Consider the following 19,133-nt stretch of genomic DNA (forward strand, 5'->3'; position numbering starts at 1 on the left):
GATTAGGCTCCTGAAATAATGTCTTGTGGGAGTGGACCCTCCACGGGGGGAGGGTGGGGAGGCCCCGCCGAAATTATCAACCTCAATGTGGGGGGCACTAAATTTTTTACTTCAAAACAAACTCTCATTGCTATACCGGTAAGATTTTTCAACTATTAACCTACATGCCTAATAAACATTAAATTCTCTAACATTTTAAAGATTATGTTTTTTTTTTTGTTAAGGGGGGGGGGAAGTTCTGACACTTTTGCGTAAACAGTGATTATAGGCTTTGTCTTTGGACTGAAGATAGGTTGTAAGGGATAAAATCATTCTTATATGATGAATTTCCCCCAGATTTAAGATTTTTTGGATAGGCCTCCAGGTTCCGGAGCTCCAGGCCTCCAGGTTGTCTCTCTACAGGTAAAAATGAAAAAAAATTTTTTTAAAGAGTTAGATGTCAGCTTATGAGACAAAATATGTATGTTTTTTCTTCTAATATGTGAATAACAATCAAAAAGAAGTATATTTTGTTTTATAAGTTAACTTATAACTCTTCAAAAAGAAAAATCTTATTTTTAATTTTTACCTGTACAGAGACCACCTGGAGGCCTATCCAAAAAATCTTAAATCTTGGGGAAATTCATCATATAAGAAGGATTTTATCCCTAATAACCTATCCTCTCAGTCCAAAGACAAAGCCTATAATCACTGTTTACGCAAAAGTGTCAGAACTTCCCCCCCCCCCCTTTGTAACTTTTTGTCCTTGTCTGTATGAATAATTAGATTAAAATTGGTTTAAAAGTTTGGACACTGAGTTTGGAACTAAGCAATCAAACTTTGTAAAAGTACACAGTCTTTCACCAACGAATAAGATAACGTGGTTATGAAACTTTGGGTACCAGTATACAGTGGAATGTCTCTTCCCTTCCTTGGTGGACATTACTGGATATGGATATTAATACTTCCACAGCTGATAAAGAATTTTATATATTGTCCTCTATTTATTTTAACTACTCACTAATGTCATAGATATTGAAGTTTAATATTATGATACTTGCTTAGGTATTTTTTTTACATAATAAGAGAAAAAGTGTTATTATATATTTTTAGGACACTTTTTTCACGTCAATGCTGTCTGGACGAATTAATACTCATAGGGATGAAAGTGGAGCCATTTTCATTGACAGGGATCCAGAACAATTCCGGTAATTATCCTTATATAAAAGTAACAGGATGTCCATGTGTGTGTACTATGTAGATCGAAGAATCTCACTACCATTGAACCGATATTGTTTTTCTTTTTAGTGAAGCTTCAAATAGGATAAGGGAAGGTTTACAGGGGAAAAATACTTTTTAAGTTTGACCGATTTTGTTCGGTTATACCGGTTTCCCTGATTTCTAGCTACTAAAAACATCAGCAGTATAAAAACACAAAAATCCCTTAGAATGATCGAAAATGAAATAGGTGGTTTTTGCAGCAGGTAAAACAAGAATTTTTGTGTACAACATTTACCTACTCATGAAACATTATCAATACAATGTGTTAGTGTTTCAATTTATATTAAGATTTCATTGTTTTTTAAAAAATGAAAAAACACCGTGTAAAAAAAATCAAAAATCCTACATTGAAAACATCTAATAATGTTTTTGTTAATGCTGAGCTTTCTTGTGCTCCGTGTATAAATGTTAAATGTTATTAAAGCATAAAATTGCTTCAAATCTGCAGAAAAACATTTTTGCTCTCAATCTTGACTCAAAAAATGGCAAGCATGTTTTCAATTTTCATATATATAAATCTTACTCATTATGAATATGAAGTGAACATTTGAATATATAACATTATTTCAGGTGTAATATCCCTTCCAGGTCACAATACCTTATTAATTTTAGGATTATTTTGAACTATCTGCGAAATAGAACCATAAGCGTAGATGGAATGTCATCGGATCAAATATCTCAACTTAAGCATGAGGTAAAACTAAAATTTACTCAAATTATACACATATTTATGTAGATTTGTGTTGATAGTTTAGTAATATTTCGAGGTGGATATTTCATCTAGGAATATTTATGAATGCATAAAAATGAATATCTATAGGTACCTAATGTAGATCCATGTATATTTTAAGTTTAAAGATTTTTTAAGTTTGACAGATTTTGTTCAGTTATACTGGTTTCCCTGATTTCTAGCTACAAGGCGTCACACACGTGACACTTATCCAAGTATTTTTGTCAATTTTATTTACTTCAACCGACTACAATCAAACAAAACGTATTATTTGTGATAGTTTTATTTAAGGAAATGTTAAGCAAAAATAAAAAAAAGCCTTAATTCCTTGAAATATTAGGAAATGGTCTTTATTCCTCATAAATGTTCAAGTTCTTCTCTATTAGTTTCTTTAAATATTTTAGGCTGAATTCTACAGCATATCACCGTTGCTACGCAAGCTGACCCTTTGTACGGACCTTCACAGTTCTGGCTGTGGGGATGTCCTGTTCTACGCGTATTTGCCAGCACCCAGTGTTCCAGCACATGAAACTGTCCCACCATTTAAACCTGTGAGCACCCCCGCGGATAGACCTGGAAATATTGTCAGATTACAGGTACAACGGCTTTAATTCCCAACTTAAGTATACCTATGGGTTCCTGTTATCGAGAGGAAAATGCTATGTTTCTCATCCTTTTCAAATTGTGAAGAAAAAAACTTTTCTCTTAAATTATTAACTTTTTATTTCCGATTAAGGATGGTTTACCAAGTATCCCACCACCCAGAGGCCACATAGCTGCTGGACATAGTAGGAATTCTAGTCTGGACCTTAGAAGATCACATAGTAGGAACTCTAGTGGAGAATATAGGTAAAATTTTATTGAATTTAAAAATTTCACCAATATCTTGATTTTGGAAGCATATTTTTGTTAGGTTATCCCGTCCTGACCGTCCGCCTCCTCCTATTCCCTCATCTGCCAAGTCACACTCCAGGAATAGCTCCACAGATCTCAAGATGTTGGAGACATACAACCCATGGCTTGATCCTCTCAAGGTGAGTGGGAATAGGCTTTAACTTTTATATTTTTATTTGTATATTTCAAAAGTATAATAAAATATATTTTTTAGGTGATATCTGTTACTGCTCATCACAATTGTTTAGCTGTTGCCTACAGACACTTTGTTGCAGTATATAAACTTAAAGTGAGTGTATTTTATTTAGATTTATCAAGTTATTCAAGGTATGTCTTCACTTTTCTTATTAAAGAAAAAATGTGCATTTGCAGGCCAGGATAATTAGCTTATTGGTTTTCATTTACTTATTGTGAGAAACCAGGTAATTTTAGCCTAGAGTTACTTAATTAGTAAAGATAAATGATTAATCAATTACAGAAAACCACCACAAGCTTAAGATAATATAAACCATGTACAAACAAAAATGTTTTTTGATTTTAAGGAATCTTGTGGGTTCCAGCTGGCATTTACTTCTCCATACCTGGAACAGGATATTGCCAGAGTAGCAATCAATACAAAGATGGGATCTGTACTCCCTTCCATTGGCCTAGGAACGTTATTGTTAGAATTATTTTTATCTAAAACACAGAAATAGATAATTAAGGGAAGAAAATGGCATTGTTAAACTTAACCTATCAAAAATTGCTAAGCTCTAAAGTTCATTTCAAAATCCTCACACATACTAAATCAATAGGAAAGTCTTATTATGTTCACTTCTGTTAAAAGTGAAAAATGTGAGTTCATTATAAAGGGATATTCATCTTAAGCTAGGAACATAATATCTACCATTTATTGGTTAACACTCCTACAAGGTAATATTATATTTCTAATGTTGAGAAGTTCTATAAAACTGGCGTGACTCACCGTGAACATACACACAATGTAACTTTCCACCTAGTAGAACCTGATCATTTCATGCCTCTCTAAAATACACAAAATAGCATTAAGGTGACATAAAATAAAACCCCAGATTTCTACTGATATTCACTCTCTGGAATTGATAAAACATAAAACACAAAATAAATGCATAGATAAAATATATATTTGACAAAATACGATTTTGGTCTATGATCACTGTTATCAGAAGAACACATTCTTTGGTCATTGATCATGTCTTCTTCTGCTAACCTCTATGGCACATATTTGGTTTTTGATCACAGCATCATAGGTACCTTATAGGTAATAACATATATTAGATCTGTTCCCACAAATGTTAGATAATATTTGGAAGTCAAACCTGTAAATAACCAATCAATAACAAAAACATGTATTGAGCAGACCAAGTTACCTTGATGATTGCTGTAGCCTGCGGAAGTTCTGTCAGGTTGATGGGATTCAGTGAGGACGGCTCAAGAACAGACATTGGAGCTTTCAATCTCCAGGTAAAAATAATAGCTGTTGCTAACAGGCAACTTCATTTGAATAAATGGGTGAATATGACAACACCATCAAAATCAAGGAGGTCGTTTTCTGCAAAAGTACCCCAAAATAGCTGATATTAGGTTTTTTTTAGGATAAATAAAAAAATCTAATAATGTTGGAATACCTATTGAATTCAATCCAACGTGTTTTTTAAAAATTACAAATAAACTAGAAATATTAACGGACAAAACGAAACCTCCATTTCAATAATCCACTTATTAGTTTATTGTGTTTTACGTTTTTATGCTCTATATTGAAAACAAATAGGCTTCTGAATTTGATAAAACTAAATTTTTTAAACTTTAGGTAACTGTAGACAATCTATTCTTCATTGGAGCACAGCTAGTTGCCTTATCACCCACTGGCAGAATAGGAAAGGATAATAGAATTTAAAAAAAAAATATGACCAAAGTTTACAATACATTTATATGAAATGGCAGTTTTCATAAGTTGTAATTTTTGGATATGACATTGGACGACAAAATATTTTCACCCCTATTTTTTGTGTAAAATTCAGTTTGATATCTATGAGAAAGTAAAAGATTTAAATCTAATATATAAAATCAGCAAAGTTCAAGTTTATTGGCCTAACGAAAAAGTGCAATGTGATTGGCCTAGGTAATTTTAAAAAAAATTTAAAAAAAGGTTTTTATTAAACTATTGTTATTTTATATCCCTGACAACAGGAGTATGGAACTCTCTAGCCCAACACTGGCAGTCCCAGGAGCTGGCCCCTATAACTGCCTACGACACTGCAGGATCCTTCCTGTTGTTAGGCTCCAGCAATGGGTCCATCAACTATATTGATATGCAGAAGTTTCCCCTCAGGATGAAGGATAATGATCTCTTGGTTACTGAGTTATACAGGTATGTAACAACGCTATTTCTTACAAGGTACCTTTTTTAATCTATAAGATAGTCTCTTTTTAGCCTTGCCACGAATTTAATGATGTTATCTACCTCTTTTCTAAAACAAATTTCTTTATATTGACTTCATTGTACATATTTTTTATTGAACAGAGACCCAGCAGGGGACAGTGTAACTGCAATATCAGTCTACCTAACTCCAAAGACCAGCCTGTGTGGAAACTGGATAGAGATAGCCTATGGAACAACCAGCGGACGTGTAAGGGTTATTGTGCAACACCCAGAGACAGTGGGACATGGACCACAGCTCTTTCAAACATTTACTGTTCATAGGTAACGGATTGTGAGAAAAATTGTTTAAAAATAGAATGGGTAGAGATGGTTCTATTAAGTCCTTATTAATACTTTGTATCCATTAATATTAAATACTTTATAACAAGATTAGTAAATAAAGCTTCTGCAAAAAGAAAACTCAGTGGTGAGTGAGATCATATCGAACAGAAACACACAAAAACACCCTGCCTCGTTTTATTTTAAACTTGTGCATTTTAAGAATGTATACTGTATAGGATTTATCTTTATTTGTGTTCTAGGTCTCCTGTGACTAAAGTAACCTTGTCAGAAAAATATTTGGTTTCTGTTTGTGCTGAATATAATCATGTCAGAACTTGGAATGTTACTAGGTAGGTAAAGTATCCTCTACGGATACAACGATTCTTCACTAGTATTAGAATTGGCCAGTTAGATGATTGGTCTGTGATTAAAATTAAAAACCTAATCGAATAGAAGAAAGGTAAATGGGTAGGTATAGATCTAGTTTGGATAACTTTTGTTTTAATCTTTTCCGCTTATTTTTAAAAAAAAGTGTGGCTTATTTTATTAGCAAATATTCCTCAAAATTAATTTGTCAAATTTCATACGACCTGTAGTAAGATAAAGTCTAATTTTACTATTGAGTCAGACATCTTCGTTTTTTTCATTTCCATAGGAACAGGTTTTTAAGAAAAACTAGTCATGTTTTTATTTGTTCAATTTAGGTTTCGAGGAATGATATCAACACAGCCAGGATCTACACCATTAGCTAGTTTTAAAATTGTGTCTTTAGAAGAAGATATACCTAGGTACGTAGATCATTTATTTGTTAAGTATGTTTTTTTGCGGACTAAAGATAAATTAAATTCTCTACCCCATTAATTACCAACGAAATGTTTTTTACAGAAGCTTGAAAATATTGAAAGAAGTCATTCTCCCCATTACCTCCAGCTAGCAAATTTACAATATGAAAGGCAATTCTTTAAGTTGTATTATCATTGATTTCATTGGAATTCCACTTAAACAGAGAGACAGACAAAGTCATAGACATCCTGTTTCTTTTACATAAGGATTACTTTCTCTAAAATGGTGAATTTTAAGATTTTTTACTAATTCACCTTAATGTACATTGTACTATTAGATGTGGCGGAGGCTATGGGAACGACATCGGTCCTTACGGAGATCAGGACGATGAGCAGGTGTTCATCCAGAAGCTTGTACCGGAGAGCGAGAGTCTCCTGGTTAGGCTTGCCAGCAGAGGCAACAGGGTCTGTGAGATCAGGTAAATTGTCACTGGAGTTTAGAAATGTGCCACCTATACGTGTATGGCGTCTTATATTCTGCGTTGGGGTTTCGCATTATTGTATAAGTTACAAAGAATTGAAGGAGGGAGGAATATTGAATTACACTTGTAATCTGAGTCTTTTTTATTGGCTTCAAAATTTTGGGAGCTTTTAATAAATGTAATTGTGTTTAATAATGAAATCTAGTAGTGTCCAACCTTTCAACCAATAAGGGGGGGGGGGGGGTGCGTAATGACATCTAAACTTAAACAGTGGGCAAATGGTCTAAATATTGAGCTAGATTCTTGAAAATTGGTACATAAGCCTACACAACGGTCTAAGGGTGGAAATTTGGCAAAAAAGTCATGGTCAAATTTTCTTATTTTAACTTGATATTATTGATTTACATACCCCAGCTCATGCATAATGGACAAGGAAAAGAAAAAATAACGTTTGGAACTAAGTTTTTTTTTTACTTCAAAGTTGGGTCAAATCAATATTTTTTGAAGGTCAAAAATCTACTATTTATTTTCTACCTAGATATGAAAAATAATTTTTTTTGCATAAATATCTATTGAAAACTAATTTCGTTCATATTCTTTACAAATATATACACCAAATCAATAAATAAAAACATTTTTACTATATATTTTACCTTATTAGTGTTAATTTTATGCTTTAAAAGTAAATTTATGAAATAATTTTCGTCATTTTTTTACTGAAAAATTTTGCAAAAAAAATTAGTTTTAGTCATTTTACTCCTAGTTGCGCTACCGACCCCATACCAAACCATATATGATTCTAAATTTTGAGAATATAATACAACTTTTAGTTAAGTTTCCAGAGTGGGGTCGGTAGCGCAACTTTAAAAAATTTTAATCTGAAAATTGCCTGTAAAACCTTAATTTGGGGGGGGGGGGGAATTACAAATCATAACAGCAAACTTAATTTCTCTGTTATTCCATTACTATTAAAGATAATTGAGTAAAACTTTTTAAAATTAATCAGTAATTACATGAGAAACAATAATTTTAAAGGAAAACCGCGACTTATCTGCAATACCCGCAAAAAAATCCGCCACCCGCAGATTAAAAAAAAACATTTGTTGCATATAGGTCATTTCTTTTTTGGTTTTAGTGTTTAGGGAAGGTGTTTGCAACTCTAGTCCTTAGAAGGAAAGTGCAAAAATAAATTTTGTAGTTGCGTGGCTACTTTCAAATTCGCAAAGTCCGTCAGTCTGTATGAATCGATATGTAAACGTTGTGAATTTCTTTGCTACGACTCAAGACGGTTGAAAGAAAATCATTTTATGAACATTATCTGTACAAACAACCATCTATTGTTAGATTTATTTGGTCCGTCGGTCTGTCGTTAATTCTCTTACAGACATCATATATCTGTAGGGAAAATTTGATCTACTACGCAGTTTTATTTTGTAAGAAAGTTGATTTTTTTTGTGATGATTAAGCTCACCAACAAGCATCTACTCTTTAGTTCACTTAGTCCCCTCATCTGTCTGTAAAACTCTAAGAACATTAAGATTTCAAAGAGTAAATGTGTTCGTTTCTTCTGTCTTTTTTTTTGTAAGATACAAAGCATTTTTATGTTATGATTTGGCTGGCAAATACTGTTTTAGTCTATTACTTGGTCTACCGATTTTTCTTTACTGTTCTAAAATGAATTAAAGTTTGTTTGATATCAATTTTATGATGGTCATCTTATTTTTGGTTAGATAGGGGGGGGGGGGGGCATATATTCAAAAAAATATTTAGTTCAGTTATAAGAATACTTTTTTCCTTTAAAACTCAGTCTGATACCTTTAAAAACAGAAGTAAAATTTTAACTTCTGGTTTGGTAGTAGTGGGGGGGGGGGGGGGGTGGTGGTGTTGGCCCCTGTAGGCCCTTGAGGGACAGTACTAAATTTAAATAGGTACTTATAATGGTAGACTATACAGATAGAAAAATACACATAAGATAGTTTACAAAAAAAATTAATCAATATCTTTAATAGGAAGCTTGATTATCCAGTCTCAATATTCATTTTCTTTAAGTTTAAAAAGACCCAACCCCTCTTAAATAAATTATAAATATTAAAAAGCAGTTGTAAGTGGATAGAAAAAGGTGTATTATAATACTTTTATTCAAATATATCAATCTTTTCTATTGACTCCAAACAGCCAAAGGAGGTAGCAAATAACACGGCGGAATTCGGCGGGAAATCCCTATTATTTATTAATAATCGTTTACCTCGTTTGATTCAGGGAAAAAATTTGGTTCAATTATCTTTCAAAATAACAGAGTAGTAACAAAAATTATATTTTAAAAATCACCCCTTTTTAATTACCCCCCAATCACATTCCTGTGCACGCACCTATACATGACCAACTTTAAAAAGTTTCCTAGTGTAATATATTACTCATAACTTTTTATTTTAATGAATTCGGACTGGTAGAAGTGTAAATATTTAAATTTGATTAAAGCTATACCAAATTTCCACTTAACCCCTTAAATAGACCATAGTGGCCTAGTCCTATATGTACTTTATGTACTTCATCTAAATGAAAAAAAAATCCAAAATTATTTATTTTTAGGTTAGTTTAGGTACGAAAAACCCTGCGGAAATGGGTTTTTTTATGCCTTTCTTGGTCTACTTTGATGTAAAACTTACCTTTAATTGTTTTTTTCTTAGGTTTTTTCCTTGAATACGCCTTGCCTATTCACAAGGACATTATTTAAAATGATTCAGCAAGTCGGGGACCGACCCCAGCGGGCTAGGTGGGTGGCTTGCAGGGGTTAAGTGCATTTTTTCATAGTTTGTGTTGTCAGATATAAGATATCAAATTATAGGTTTTTTAAGATTCGGTCCCCAACTTGCTAAATCATCCTAAATATTAAAAATTTTGCAGTGCTTGTACCATCGCAATTTTTGCATTACAGAAAAAAATATTTTGCATGAGTCATTATTTTGCATAAACCAACCATAATATGGCTGAGGGCAAAAAAGTAAATTTTTACATCAAAATAGACCAAAAAAGGCCTCAAAATCCAATTTCCGCAGAGTTTTCTTACCTAACCTAAAAAAAAATCTTGATTTTTTTATTTAGATGTAGTACCTAGCTATAGGAATCTAGAATAAGAATCTATAAGAATCTAGGTCAATATTTAGACCATTTTGCTCACTGTTTAATTTTAGATGTCATTACGTACGCACCCCCCCCCCCCCCCCCCGCCTTTAATCTAATGAAGTGATAATTTCGTTTATCGTCATTTCGTCATTTGGGACTAAGATAAATTTATTGTTTATATTGGTCTTATCCCTTAAGATTTCTGAATATTTAAGAACTTAGGTTAAGAGGAGGAAATATGGTATGGTCTCTAAACTGGAAATTTGTTGATTCAAATAATTAAAAAATAATTACAATAAATATTCCAATGTACGACAAAATTGGTATAATGCATAACAAGCTAGTAAATATTGAAAAAGAGAAAAAATAATACCTTTTAACCAGCGTTGCAGAGCCGTTTGATTTTGGTGCGGCTCTAGCTCCAGTTTTGGCTCTGGCTCCGACCTAAAATCAATAAAAACTCGACACATTTTTTTTCACCCGTCTATTTTTGACTTTTGAAGGTTTTAAAAGTTCAATTTTTGATAAAAATGGACTTGAAAAACTTAGAGGCATTTGCACATGACAAAACAGAGTTACCAAATTATAATTTATAAAAAAATTTCATTTTTAAACAATGGCCTACTTCTAAAACTCCTCGAATACTTTTTCCATTTATAAAAAAAAGATAAAGATAAAACATTTTTTGTAGATCTGTTGATGGTACAAACATAACTTCATTCTGTGTTCACGAGTGTGAAGGATCTTCCAGAATGGGATCCAGACCTAGAAGGTTTGTCAACTTATATTCCATAAAAATTCATTGATTGGTTTTCTTTACTATCGAGAGGTTTACTATTATTAAATCTTGGTTGGTTGGTTTAAACAAGTAGTATCTAAACATTTCAACCAATAATTGTAATCTACAGAAAATGTAAATTTGTTAATCATCATTGGAGATCATATGTACATCAATTTATCGTTCATTTTTATGTCATTATTTGAAATATCTACCTTTTATAAATTGATTTAACTTATAAACACATTTTAAAACTGTTCCAACCTCAAGCATTTTCTCTGGCATCTTGTAATATAAGTGATCGGAAAATATCTAGAAAATTTCCCAAGGCCACCGCCCATCTTTACCATTTTAGCTGCTCTGATTATTTAGATATTCATTGTTTCTTGCGAAAATTTAATTTTGTTAACAACATATACCTAAATGTCATAGATATTTAAAATGTGACTCAACTTTGATTTTAAAATAATTGCAGGTTTATATTCACTGGACACGCATGTGGTGCAATACAAATGTGGGATCTTACAACTGCTCTGGACTTCTATGAAAAAGAAGAACCTACTTTCAGGTAACTTTATTCTATTAATTTTAAACCAACAAATCTTTTCTACATGTCTTTTTATTTTGGTCAGATGTTCTGTAATGTACTTTTTTCTTTGGAAATATTACGTATAGAATTAGCAGAAAAGTAATTAAAGAATTAAAAAGTGATTTTAACAATTAAATTTTAACTTTTTTTAGGGAGGGTGGACCTAGTCCTTCCGAGCTGCTGAGACAGCTAGACAGCTGCGAGTTGACCAACTCTCGCTGTTCAACCCCTTGTATATCTCCCTCGCCCAGTCTCACCCCACACGCTGCCCTAGCTGCTAAGGCCAAAGCCTATAATCTAACCGAATCTAATGAATAAAGAACAAGATGTAAATATTTGCAACAACAAAAAACAAGGAAAGTTGATGATTATTTGCTGGTTTTGAAAAATGGATTTGTTTCATTTAAAACTTCAAAAATCTTAATATATTTATATCTTTTCATATTAAAAGTTTCTAAAAAAAAGGGGGTTCAACAAAGGAAGATAATTAAATTTTCTTCAAATCTTATTAAGTGCATTTTAAATTGGTAAAAATATTCATTACCTACCTTAACCTATTTACATTTGTTTTTATTCATACAAGTAAACTTATACAGTTTTCAACTTTGCATAATTTCACAAATATAATTTTTATATTTTTAAATGTTTGGAATGTTACCCATAATATTGATATAAAATAAATGGCAAAAGCACAAATCAAATAGACAACCAATTGCTTCCTAAAAGCTCATAAAACAAATAGTTTTACTTTGAAATAATTGTAAATATGTTCATGTTCTGATATAATATCAATATTTGAAATATTAGTAATAAAAACACAAATTAAAGGGCTAGTTCTATTAAGAGTATTTAGCTACATCACTTAAACTACATGGTGCAGAAAGATAAATTCACAAATATTGTTTGAATGTTTTCATAATATTTGTGGTAGGTATTTATCATAAAAAAAGATTAGACAATTCACTTTAATAAATGCTTTTCATGGTACTGTCATTTTGTATCAGCTCTTTAAATTCCTATATTAGTTGCATTTTAAAACTAGCCTAATTTAATTTTCTCTTTTTGTGATAAAAATTATCTAGTTTGAATGTACCCCAATACTATTTATTCTTATTCTTGCATTTAAAGTATTTATTTACATTTAGCTTTATTCTAAATTTAAAATATTGTAAAAATAAGGATGACAACACAAATAAGTAGCATACCTTTTTAATAAAACAATTTTGACTGTCGGACATTGTAAAATTATTAGATCTTCATCAGTATTTACTGGAATCTTCACAAAAAAGTCAAGACGCCTATCTTACAAAGCAAATAGGTAAATCACATTGAACAAATTCAAATCTATTTCCACTATTTAAAGAATTTAAGAAATTTAATTGGCAAGAAAATCAATTTTTCCTTTTTAAAGCAGCACGTCCATATGAATATTTGGAATTAAAGAGTAGCTGTGCTTACAAAAATTTAGAAAGAAATGCCTAAAATAATGTAATAGTAAGTAGTAAGATTTTGAAAATTTACAATTTTTGTTATGAGTTACAATTTGTTTTAAAAAATAGACACTAGATGTTTGTTTGTTGTACCAGTAATAGTTAATAGTTATTTACATATTAATATGTTAATACTAAGCAAATTATATTTTGCAGACATATATAAAAATCTATTAAAATGTCTCCCAGGGATATTTCTCCTCTAATGGCTAAGCTCAGAGATGTTCTGTTGGGCAGATCACATATGAATCCTCTTAGGTAAAAAAAAAACAGTTTTAGAAGCGTAGCCACTCTACTGTTTATATCACTGTATGCTTAACTATTCCGATTAGCCTGTAACCTTGTGAGTTTTAATTAAGCTTGGGATAGAAATCAATGTGAAAAAGTAGTGTCCTTTTTTTCGTCAGTCAAAATAAAAAAAAACAGCTTACCTAGTGGTATACATTGACAAAATTTGATGTTTTTGGTATTTTGATTAACTATATAAAAGTATCTACTAATAAAATTTGTGATATGTTTATTTGTTTTAGATTTTCTGAAAATCTTGCCATCAGATCCCCTGATGCACCTGTACTTCCAGAGGTACCTAATTAAACACATTAATACAAAAATCAAAATGCATGGGTGTATATTATATTTCCAAAATTCCCACACCGTCACCGGGCCACCACCATAAGGGGGGGGGGGGGGAGAGAAATTCACAAAAAAAGGAAATATTCCATATTTTTACTACATACGATTGAGAAAAAAAAACAGATTTGGTACATTTGGTGATAGTTGGATGAAGAAATTATTGTGGATAAATATAATCCCCCCCCCCCCTAAGCCAACAACTTGATTTCAATTATTTTAATTATTCATTAAGTGTATCTAATTTTAACCTTACATTTAAGGGACCTGCTCATAAGTTGTATGGCAACTATTATTTCACCCGTGATGCCAGAAGAGAGGTTCAACCACCAGTTGTTCTTAACAATCAAAATTTGGTAAGTATTGTTTTTTTTATGCCATATTTCAAAAAGGCGAACGAGGTATTAAAAAAAATTAATGCTTTTTCGTCTTTTTTTTTATGGACCCAAGGACCTTTAAGACAAAAGTTTGTATGTGTATATTTTTTAGGCTATTGAATCCGGCAGCGCCTTGGAGGCCGGAGCTGCCCGCCCCAAGTCCAGAACACCCGGCAAGATGTGCAAAATCTCAGAAATGGGACCTGGCTCCCCCTTTGCTTAATTTTGCTAGCTGTGCCCTTAATTTATAGTCGTAATTATTGATAATAAACAAATATTATGTTATTGTAGAGGAAAATATAATAAATGATGATTCATGTTTTATCATTTTTAACATATTTTTGATTTAATTCTTTCAGATGGCAAGGTGTTTAGGTAAAATGTGAAGGTGAACCAGTTTTTATACAGCTTGGAGGGTGTCTTTAAAAATATTTCAGGGGACGTTTCATGTAAAGGATCTTGGTTTATGAGGGATAGGGGAGTTATATAATGAAAAGTATTAAGGTTTCCCTGTAAAAGAATTACTGAGATCTATTAGTACAGCCAGACGGTAAAATTGCCTCTTAATAAAAAAGCCTGTTCCTTTTCGTAAAATGTCTCTTTACCGCAGTCTTCCTTGATTTGTCTAATGAAACCAGAACAAAAATGGGCAACGACGATGAAATTGACTTATTTATGGACTCATTTGATGCGGATCTTGTTCAGGTAGATAAAAATGGATATGCAATGCACTAAAAAATGGCTTATTGGGCGTCCTCCATGGATCCATGCTAGGGACAGCTCGTAATTTAAGCCAGTACTATATTCGCTTGGTCTTGGACAAACTCGACACCACACAGACAACCAACCCTGTGATTGCACGAAATTTACCTGTGAATTATTCTGAACTAGCTCCTGTTTACAGCCTAATGATTTTTTTTTGCCAACTCTAAATAAAAATCACATACACCAGAAATAGCATCAGTAGGTAATTTTTACTTCTCAAGTGTGACGATGTGTGGTTAAGTCTTAAACCCGATAGTAAGCAGACATGTCATCATTTGACATCTATGGGCTCTGTATTCGAAGGGATAGGGAAGGGCAGATAAAAATCCTTAATATCTATAATACAAAGTAGAACGATGTCTGTCTGACCGTCTGTCTGTCTGTCCCTTAAGATCTCGGTAACCACTGAACCGATCGGATTCTACTCTTCAGGGTATCTACCTATTGGTCCTGTGGTGGTTTTAAGCTATTTTCTCGGGGGGTGGAACACCCACAACCCCCCAAAAAACCAAAAAATCCCCCCCATTTTTTTTTTTTTTTTTTTTTTTAAAGGAGATTTCCATGGTCCTTTACGATTTTCGCAATAATTTTTTTTATCACCTCTTGGGGCAATACCCCTAGAGGCTAGGGGCGAAGCCGCTAGTATATTATATACCAAGACTTAATTCTAAACCATCTCGGGACTTCTGAGAAACTGCCCTAAAATTGTTCAGTGGTTAGATAGATCTTAAAGATAAAAGAACTACTACTTTATTAAATAGCATGATAAACAATATTTTCAACTAGATGCCTGGAGACAAGACAATGGTTAAAACACCAAATGACAATAATAGGCCCATTTCAAAAGTCCACAATATTAAGGTAAAATATATATGTTTTCAAAGATCAATAATATGTAAAAGTTCTTAGCAAAACAAGATAAACAAATCAAATTGGAGGGGAGTGTAAACCCAGTGTATACAATAACGAAATTTATTCGGATAAAGGTCACTAAACCTATACGTGGTTTGCAGCTGTTGTTGGGGGCAACATATAGTAAAATTGACGACCTCTCCATTTGCTCCCAAAATATTATTTAAGATATATTTGACTTGTTAGTTATACCTTCCACTTGGTGCAAACCCATGTGGGGTGGTAAAAAAGGAGGAAGACAGTCCTTTTAAATTTAAAATTTTAGGTAGGTTTTTGACACGCCCCTTCAGCACGCTACTGTGCAGTGTAAAATTAAAACTTAAAATATAAAAAAAGGATCAAATCATCGATCCACAAGAAGCGAAGCACAGAAATATTTTAAAATTCGTTATGTATAAAAAAAATGAAATCAAAGATATGTATTGAGGAGATGCTCAATAATCAGGGGGATTGTCTATAAATTACCAAAGGTATATGAAAATCATATTTAAATGATAAAAGCGGCTAAAAAGCTGCCTATAGGCAGTCTAATCGCCATATTCGTAATAAACTTAAAGAAGCTTCATAAAGACTAAAGTTGCCTAAAATGAGTCCTTTATTGCTGACAGCAGCCGACTAAATCATATTTCCCTCTTAGGAATGAAGGGAATTTTATAAAGTAGCTTCTCTACTAAGAACGGAAAGTTACTTAAATTACTATGACTGCAATACCCTAGATGTAATAAAGTTGCACATCTTATAATGCCTGTATTGATTTTAGGTCGACGACAAAAACACAAAGACAAAAAGTACTGTATCCAAACAACAAATAGGATTCATGTCAGCTAAGAAACTTTATGAAGAAAGACTTGAAATTCAAAACAAAATAGAAAAAGAAAAAGTCAAATTAAACCTTAATAACCAGATAACAAATTCTTCTAATGTCATCAAAAATGAATCATCTAAAAGAGATAATGTTAGTAAAAAGAAAGAAAATTCTGGAGAAAAGAGAAAGAATGAAGAAATGAAAGAAGCAAAGAAAATAAAGATAACAACAGAGCAAATTAACAAGGAGGAAAAGGTACAGGAAAACAATAATATTGATGGTAAAGAAAACATACCTATCAAACATTTGAACAAGAATGTTATAGTGAAAGTGAAACCAAAGGTAAAACATTTGTTCATTTGTTAAAGAAATCCTATTGAAGGTATTATCAACTACAAAACAGTATGTCGTCTTTTGTTTCTTTCATCCTCTATTTTCAACCTTATCTTATTTTACGTAAAAACTTTAAAAATTTCTAGGTAGAAGATCTTAGGGATTAATTAGGAAAGGAATACAAATCAAATAATATTGGGTCAGATATTCATTCAAACCAACAGTTAGACACTTTATATGACCACGTTATGTTAAGACACAAGGTTAGAGATACATGACTTTTTAAGGTAAGCGAGGATGATCCATCTCTGGAGCTTGCCAGGTGGGGGCTGCCAGATTCCATTCTGACAGGCTATGCAGATAAAGGCATCAAGAAAATGTTTCCTTGGCAGGTATAATAAAATACATTTCCAGTAAACCCATTAAAATAATACAATGACATAAAAATATTACATTTATTCTTTGTAATGTAGAGATCCTGTAAAACTAGAAGCATCCTAGAATTACATATCTTTCTTTAAACTGTATAAAGAAGATCAGTTGATTATTTTTTCAAACCTATTTGAGCTTAATTTTCAAATAGTTTGTTGTTAAAAATTTTCATAAATAGTGATAAATTGTGGTATCTTGAAGGTAAAACATAATTTACATCTAATTCAATTCAGCTTTCATATATATCTACCTATCAATATAAATGTGAATCATCTCACTGGTTTTACTTAAATCCTGTTGCCCTTTGTATCTCTAGGTTTTTTTATACTCCTACAACACCATACAATTATAGAAGCACTGATTATAATTGTAGAGTAGCGTAACTTTTCAACAATTTACTCCAGGTTGAGTGTCTCCGAAGTGCTGGAGTAATGGAGGGAAAGAATCTTGTCTATTCAGCTCCAACTTCAGCGGGAAAATCTTTAGTAGCGGAGATTTTAATGATTAAGGTGGAATTTTTAATAGATTAATTAGAGATATTTTATTTAGAGAAAGCTTGTTTTGCATCTAATTTTCTACGTCGTTTGTGTTTTACAAGAAGGGGGGTGAAGAGGGGTGGGGGGAGTCTATATTAGTTCAGCGGTTAGGAAAATCTTTTGCTATAGACACACAGACATCATGTTACTTTTATATAAGGAGTTGACATATATTTATAAGGCAAAATTTTGATAGTACCCACTCATTTCTCTTTTGTTGTCTTAACTGTTCTTTTTTATTATCAGAGAGTAATAGAGAGTGGAAGGAAAGCTCTATTAATTCTTCCCTTTGTGTCACTGGCAAGAGAGAAAATGTTCCATTTGCAACATGTTCTTGGAGAGACAGGTTTTAAACAATTTATTTTTAAGAATATTGCAAATTTAGAAATATGATATATTTTATTTTATTAATACTATATTCTTTTTGAAAACAGAGATATCTATATTACAAAGTAGAACGATGTCTGTCTGTTTGTTTGTTTGTAGCGAAGGATCTCGCTAAACGCTGAACCGATCGGGTTCTCCTTTACAGGGTAGCTTCTCATAGGTCCCGGAAAGGTTTATAACTATTTTCATGGGGGGTAGGACACCCCGAACCCCCCAAAAAAATTGAAAATACCCACCCCAAAAAAAAAAATTCTTTTTAAAAATAAAATTAAAATATTGGGGTCGACTACCCCCCCCCCCCCCCCCCAATAAAAAAAATCCCCCCCCCAAAGAATTTTTTTTATAGATTTATTTTTTTAAAAATCTAAATTACGAAAAATTGGTTTGAAAAATCCTCTTTGGGCAAAGCCCCTAGAGGCTAAAGGCGAAGCCGCTAGTATAATACAAAGTAGACCAATGTTCGCCCGTGACCGTCTGTCTGTTTGTTCTAGGTAACTGCTCAACCGACTGACTATTCAGGAAATATTTACCTACTCGTCTCTTTTGGAGAGCGGATGGAGGATGCCTCTTTCAAAATAGAATTTAAAAAATGCAATTTATTCTTTCTAGGTATAAGAGTAGAAGGATTTATGGGGTCAATATCTCCCCAAGGTGGCATCAAAGTGGCTGACATTGGCGTGGCTACCATTGAGAAAGCAAATGGCATTGTTAACAGGTTGGAATTGTTTTATTTAATAACCAGAACAGGTTTTATTGAACAAAAAACTAAAGTCTGGTAGAACTAAAAGTAACAGTAAACTTAAATACTTTAACATAGGAAAACTGCCTAAGTAGAAAAAGTATAGAGACTGAAGTTAAGGACTTACGGACCTGCTCACATTGTAAAGTAACTAAGTATTAAAATGTTGACAAGACAAGTATCTAAAGGGCACGTCTACTACACTTCTTAAAGACATAATTACACTTGTTACAGATTACTTGAAGAAGGAGAATTGGACAAGATTGGATGTATTGTTATTGATGAATTACACATGCTTGGAGATCCTTCCAGAGGATATTTGCTAGAACTCTTACTCACAAAGGTTTGTGCAGTGGACAAAAATAGA

At 32.4% G+C, this 19,133-nt stretch overlaps 3 protein-coding genes across 8 annotated transcripts in view; all 3 read left to right on the forward strand.

The window, feature by feature from the left end:
• LOC145313602 (BTB/POZ domain-containing protein KCTD3) lies at window positions 1-13,007 on the forward strand. 5 transcript variants are annotated; one of them, XR_013877421.1, is made up of 19 exons: window positions 1-138; window positions 1,093-1,187; window positions 1,873-1,954; window positions 2,395-2,586; window positions 2,727-2,839; window positions 2,904-3,024; window positions 3,099-3,173; window positions 3,427-3,533; window positions 4,261-4,366; window positions 4,713-4,777; window positions 5,091-5,273; window positions 5,427-5,606; window positions 5,867-5,956; window positions 6,311-6,394; window positions 6,727-6,867; window positions 10,685-10,765; window positions 11,247-11,339; window positions 11,513-12,678; window positions 12,804-13,007. XR_013877421.1 is itself a non-coding variant. In XM_080153072.1 (18 exons), exons 1-18 carry the CDS (start codon window positions 19-21, stop codon window positions 11,676-11,678), a joined length of 2,094 nt encoding a protein of 697 aa, XP_080009198.1. In that variant the 5' UTR covers window positions 1-18; the 3' UTR covers window positions 11,679-13,007. The 5 variants fall into 5 exon arrangements, 1 of the variants encoding a protein (XP_080009198.1); XR_013877422.1 differs by having other exon boundaries at window positions 12,829-13,007; XR_013877423.1 differs by having other exon boundaries at window positions 11,513-12,487.
• On the forward strand, window positions 13,000-14,217 carry LOC145313610 (NADH dehydrogenase [ubiquinone] 1 alpha subcomplex subunit 7-like). The gene is made up of 4 exons (XM_080153082.1): window positions 13,000-13,108; window positions 13,381-13,432; window positions 13,744-13,836; window positions 13,970-14,217. The coding sequence occupies exons 1-4, from the start codon at window positions 13,029-13,031 to the stop codon at window positions 14,078-14,080; spliced, it is 336 nt and encodes a 111-aa protein (XP_080009208.1). The 5' UTR covers window positions 13,000-13,028; the 3' UTR covers window positions 14,081-14,217.
• The window catches only part of LOC145313600 (DNA polymerase theta-like), a 20,741-nt gene continuing 15,817 nt past the window's right edge, over window positions 14,210-19,133 (forward strand). The window contains exons 1-9 of one of the 2 annotated variants that reach the window (XM_080153066.1): window positions 14,210-14,291; window positions 14,465-14,562; window positions 15,409-15,483; window positions 16,295-16,681; window positions 16,960-17,064; window positions 17,509-17,613; window positions 17,887-17,986; window positions 18,637-18,742; window positions 19,001-19,109. In XM_080153066.1, coding sequence (XP_080009192.1) covers window positions 14,503-14,562; window positions 15,409-15,483; window positions 16,295-16,681; window positions 16,960-17,064; window positions 17,509-17,613; window positions 17,887-17,986; window positions 18,637-18,742; window positions 19,001-19,109 — 1,047 coding nt within the window. In that variant the 5' untranslated portion in view covers window positions 14,210-14,291; window positions 14,465-14,502. Of the gene's footprint in view, window positions 14,295-14,464; window positions 14,563-15,408; window positions 15,484-16,294; window positions 16,682-16,959; window positions 17,065-17,508; window positions 17,614-17,886; window positions 17,987-18,636; window positions 18,743-19,000; window positions 19,110-19,133 lie in introns of both variants that reach the window. The other variant, XM_080153067.1, reaches the window with a different exon arrangement.

Source organism: Acartia tonsa, chromosome 3 (genome assembly GCF_053477335.1).
Source record: "Acartia tonsa isolate MP-2025a chromosome 3, ASM5347733v1, whole genome shotgun sequence".
Classification (NCBI taxonomy): domain Eukaryota; kingdom Metazoa; phylum Arthropoda; class Copepoda; order Calanoida; family Acartiidae; genus Acartia; species Acartia tonsa.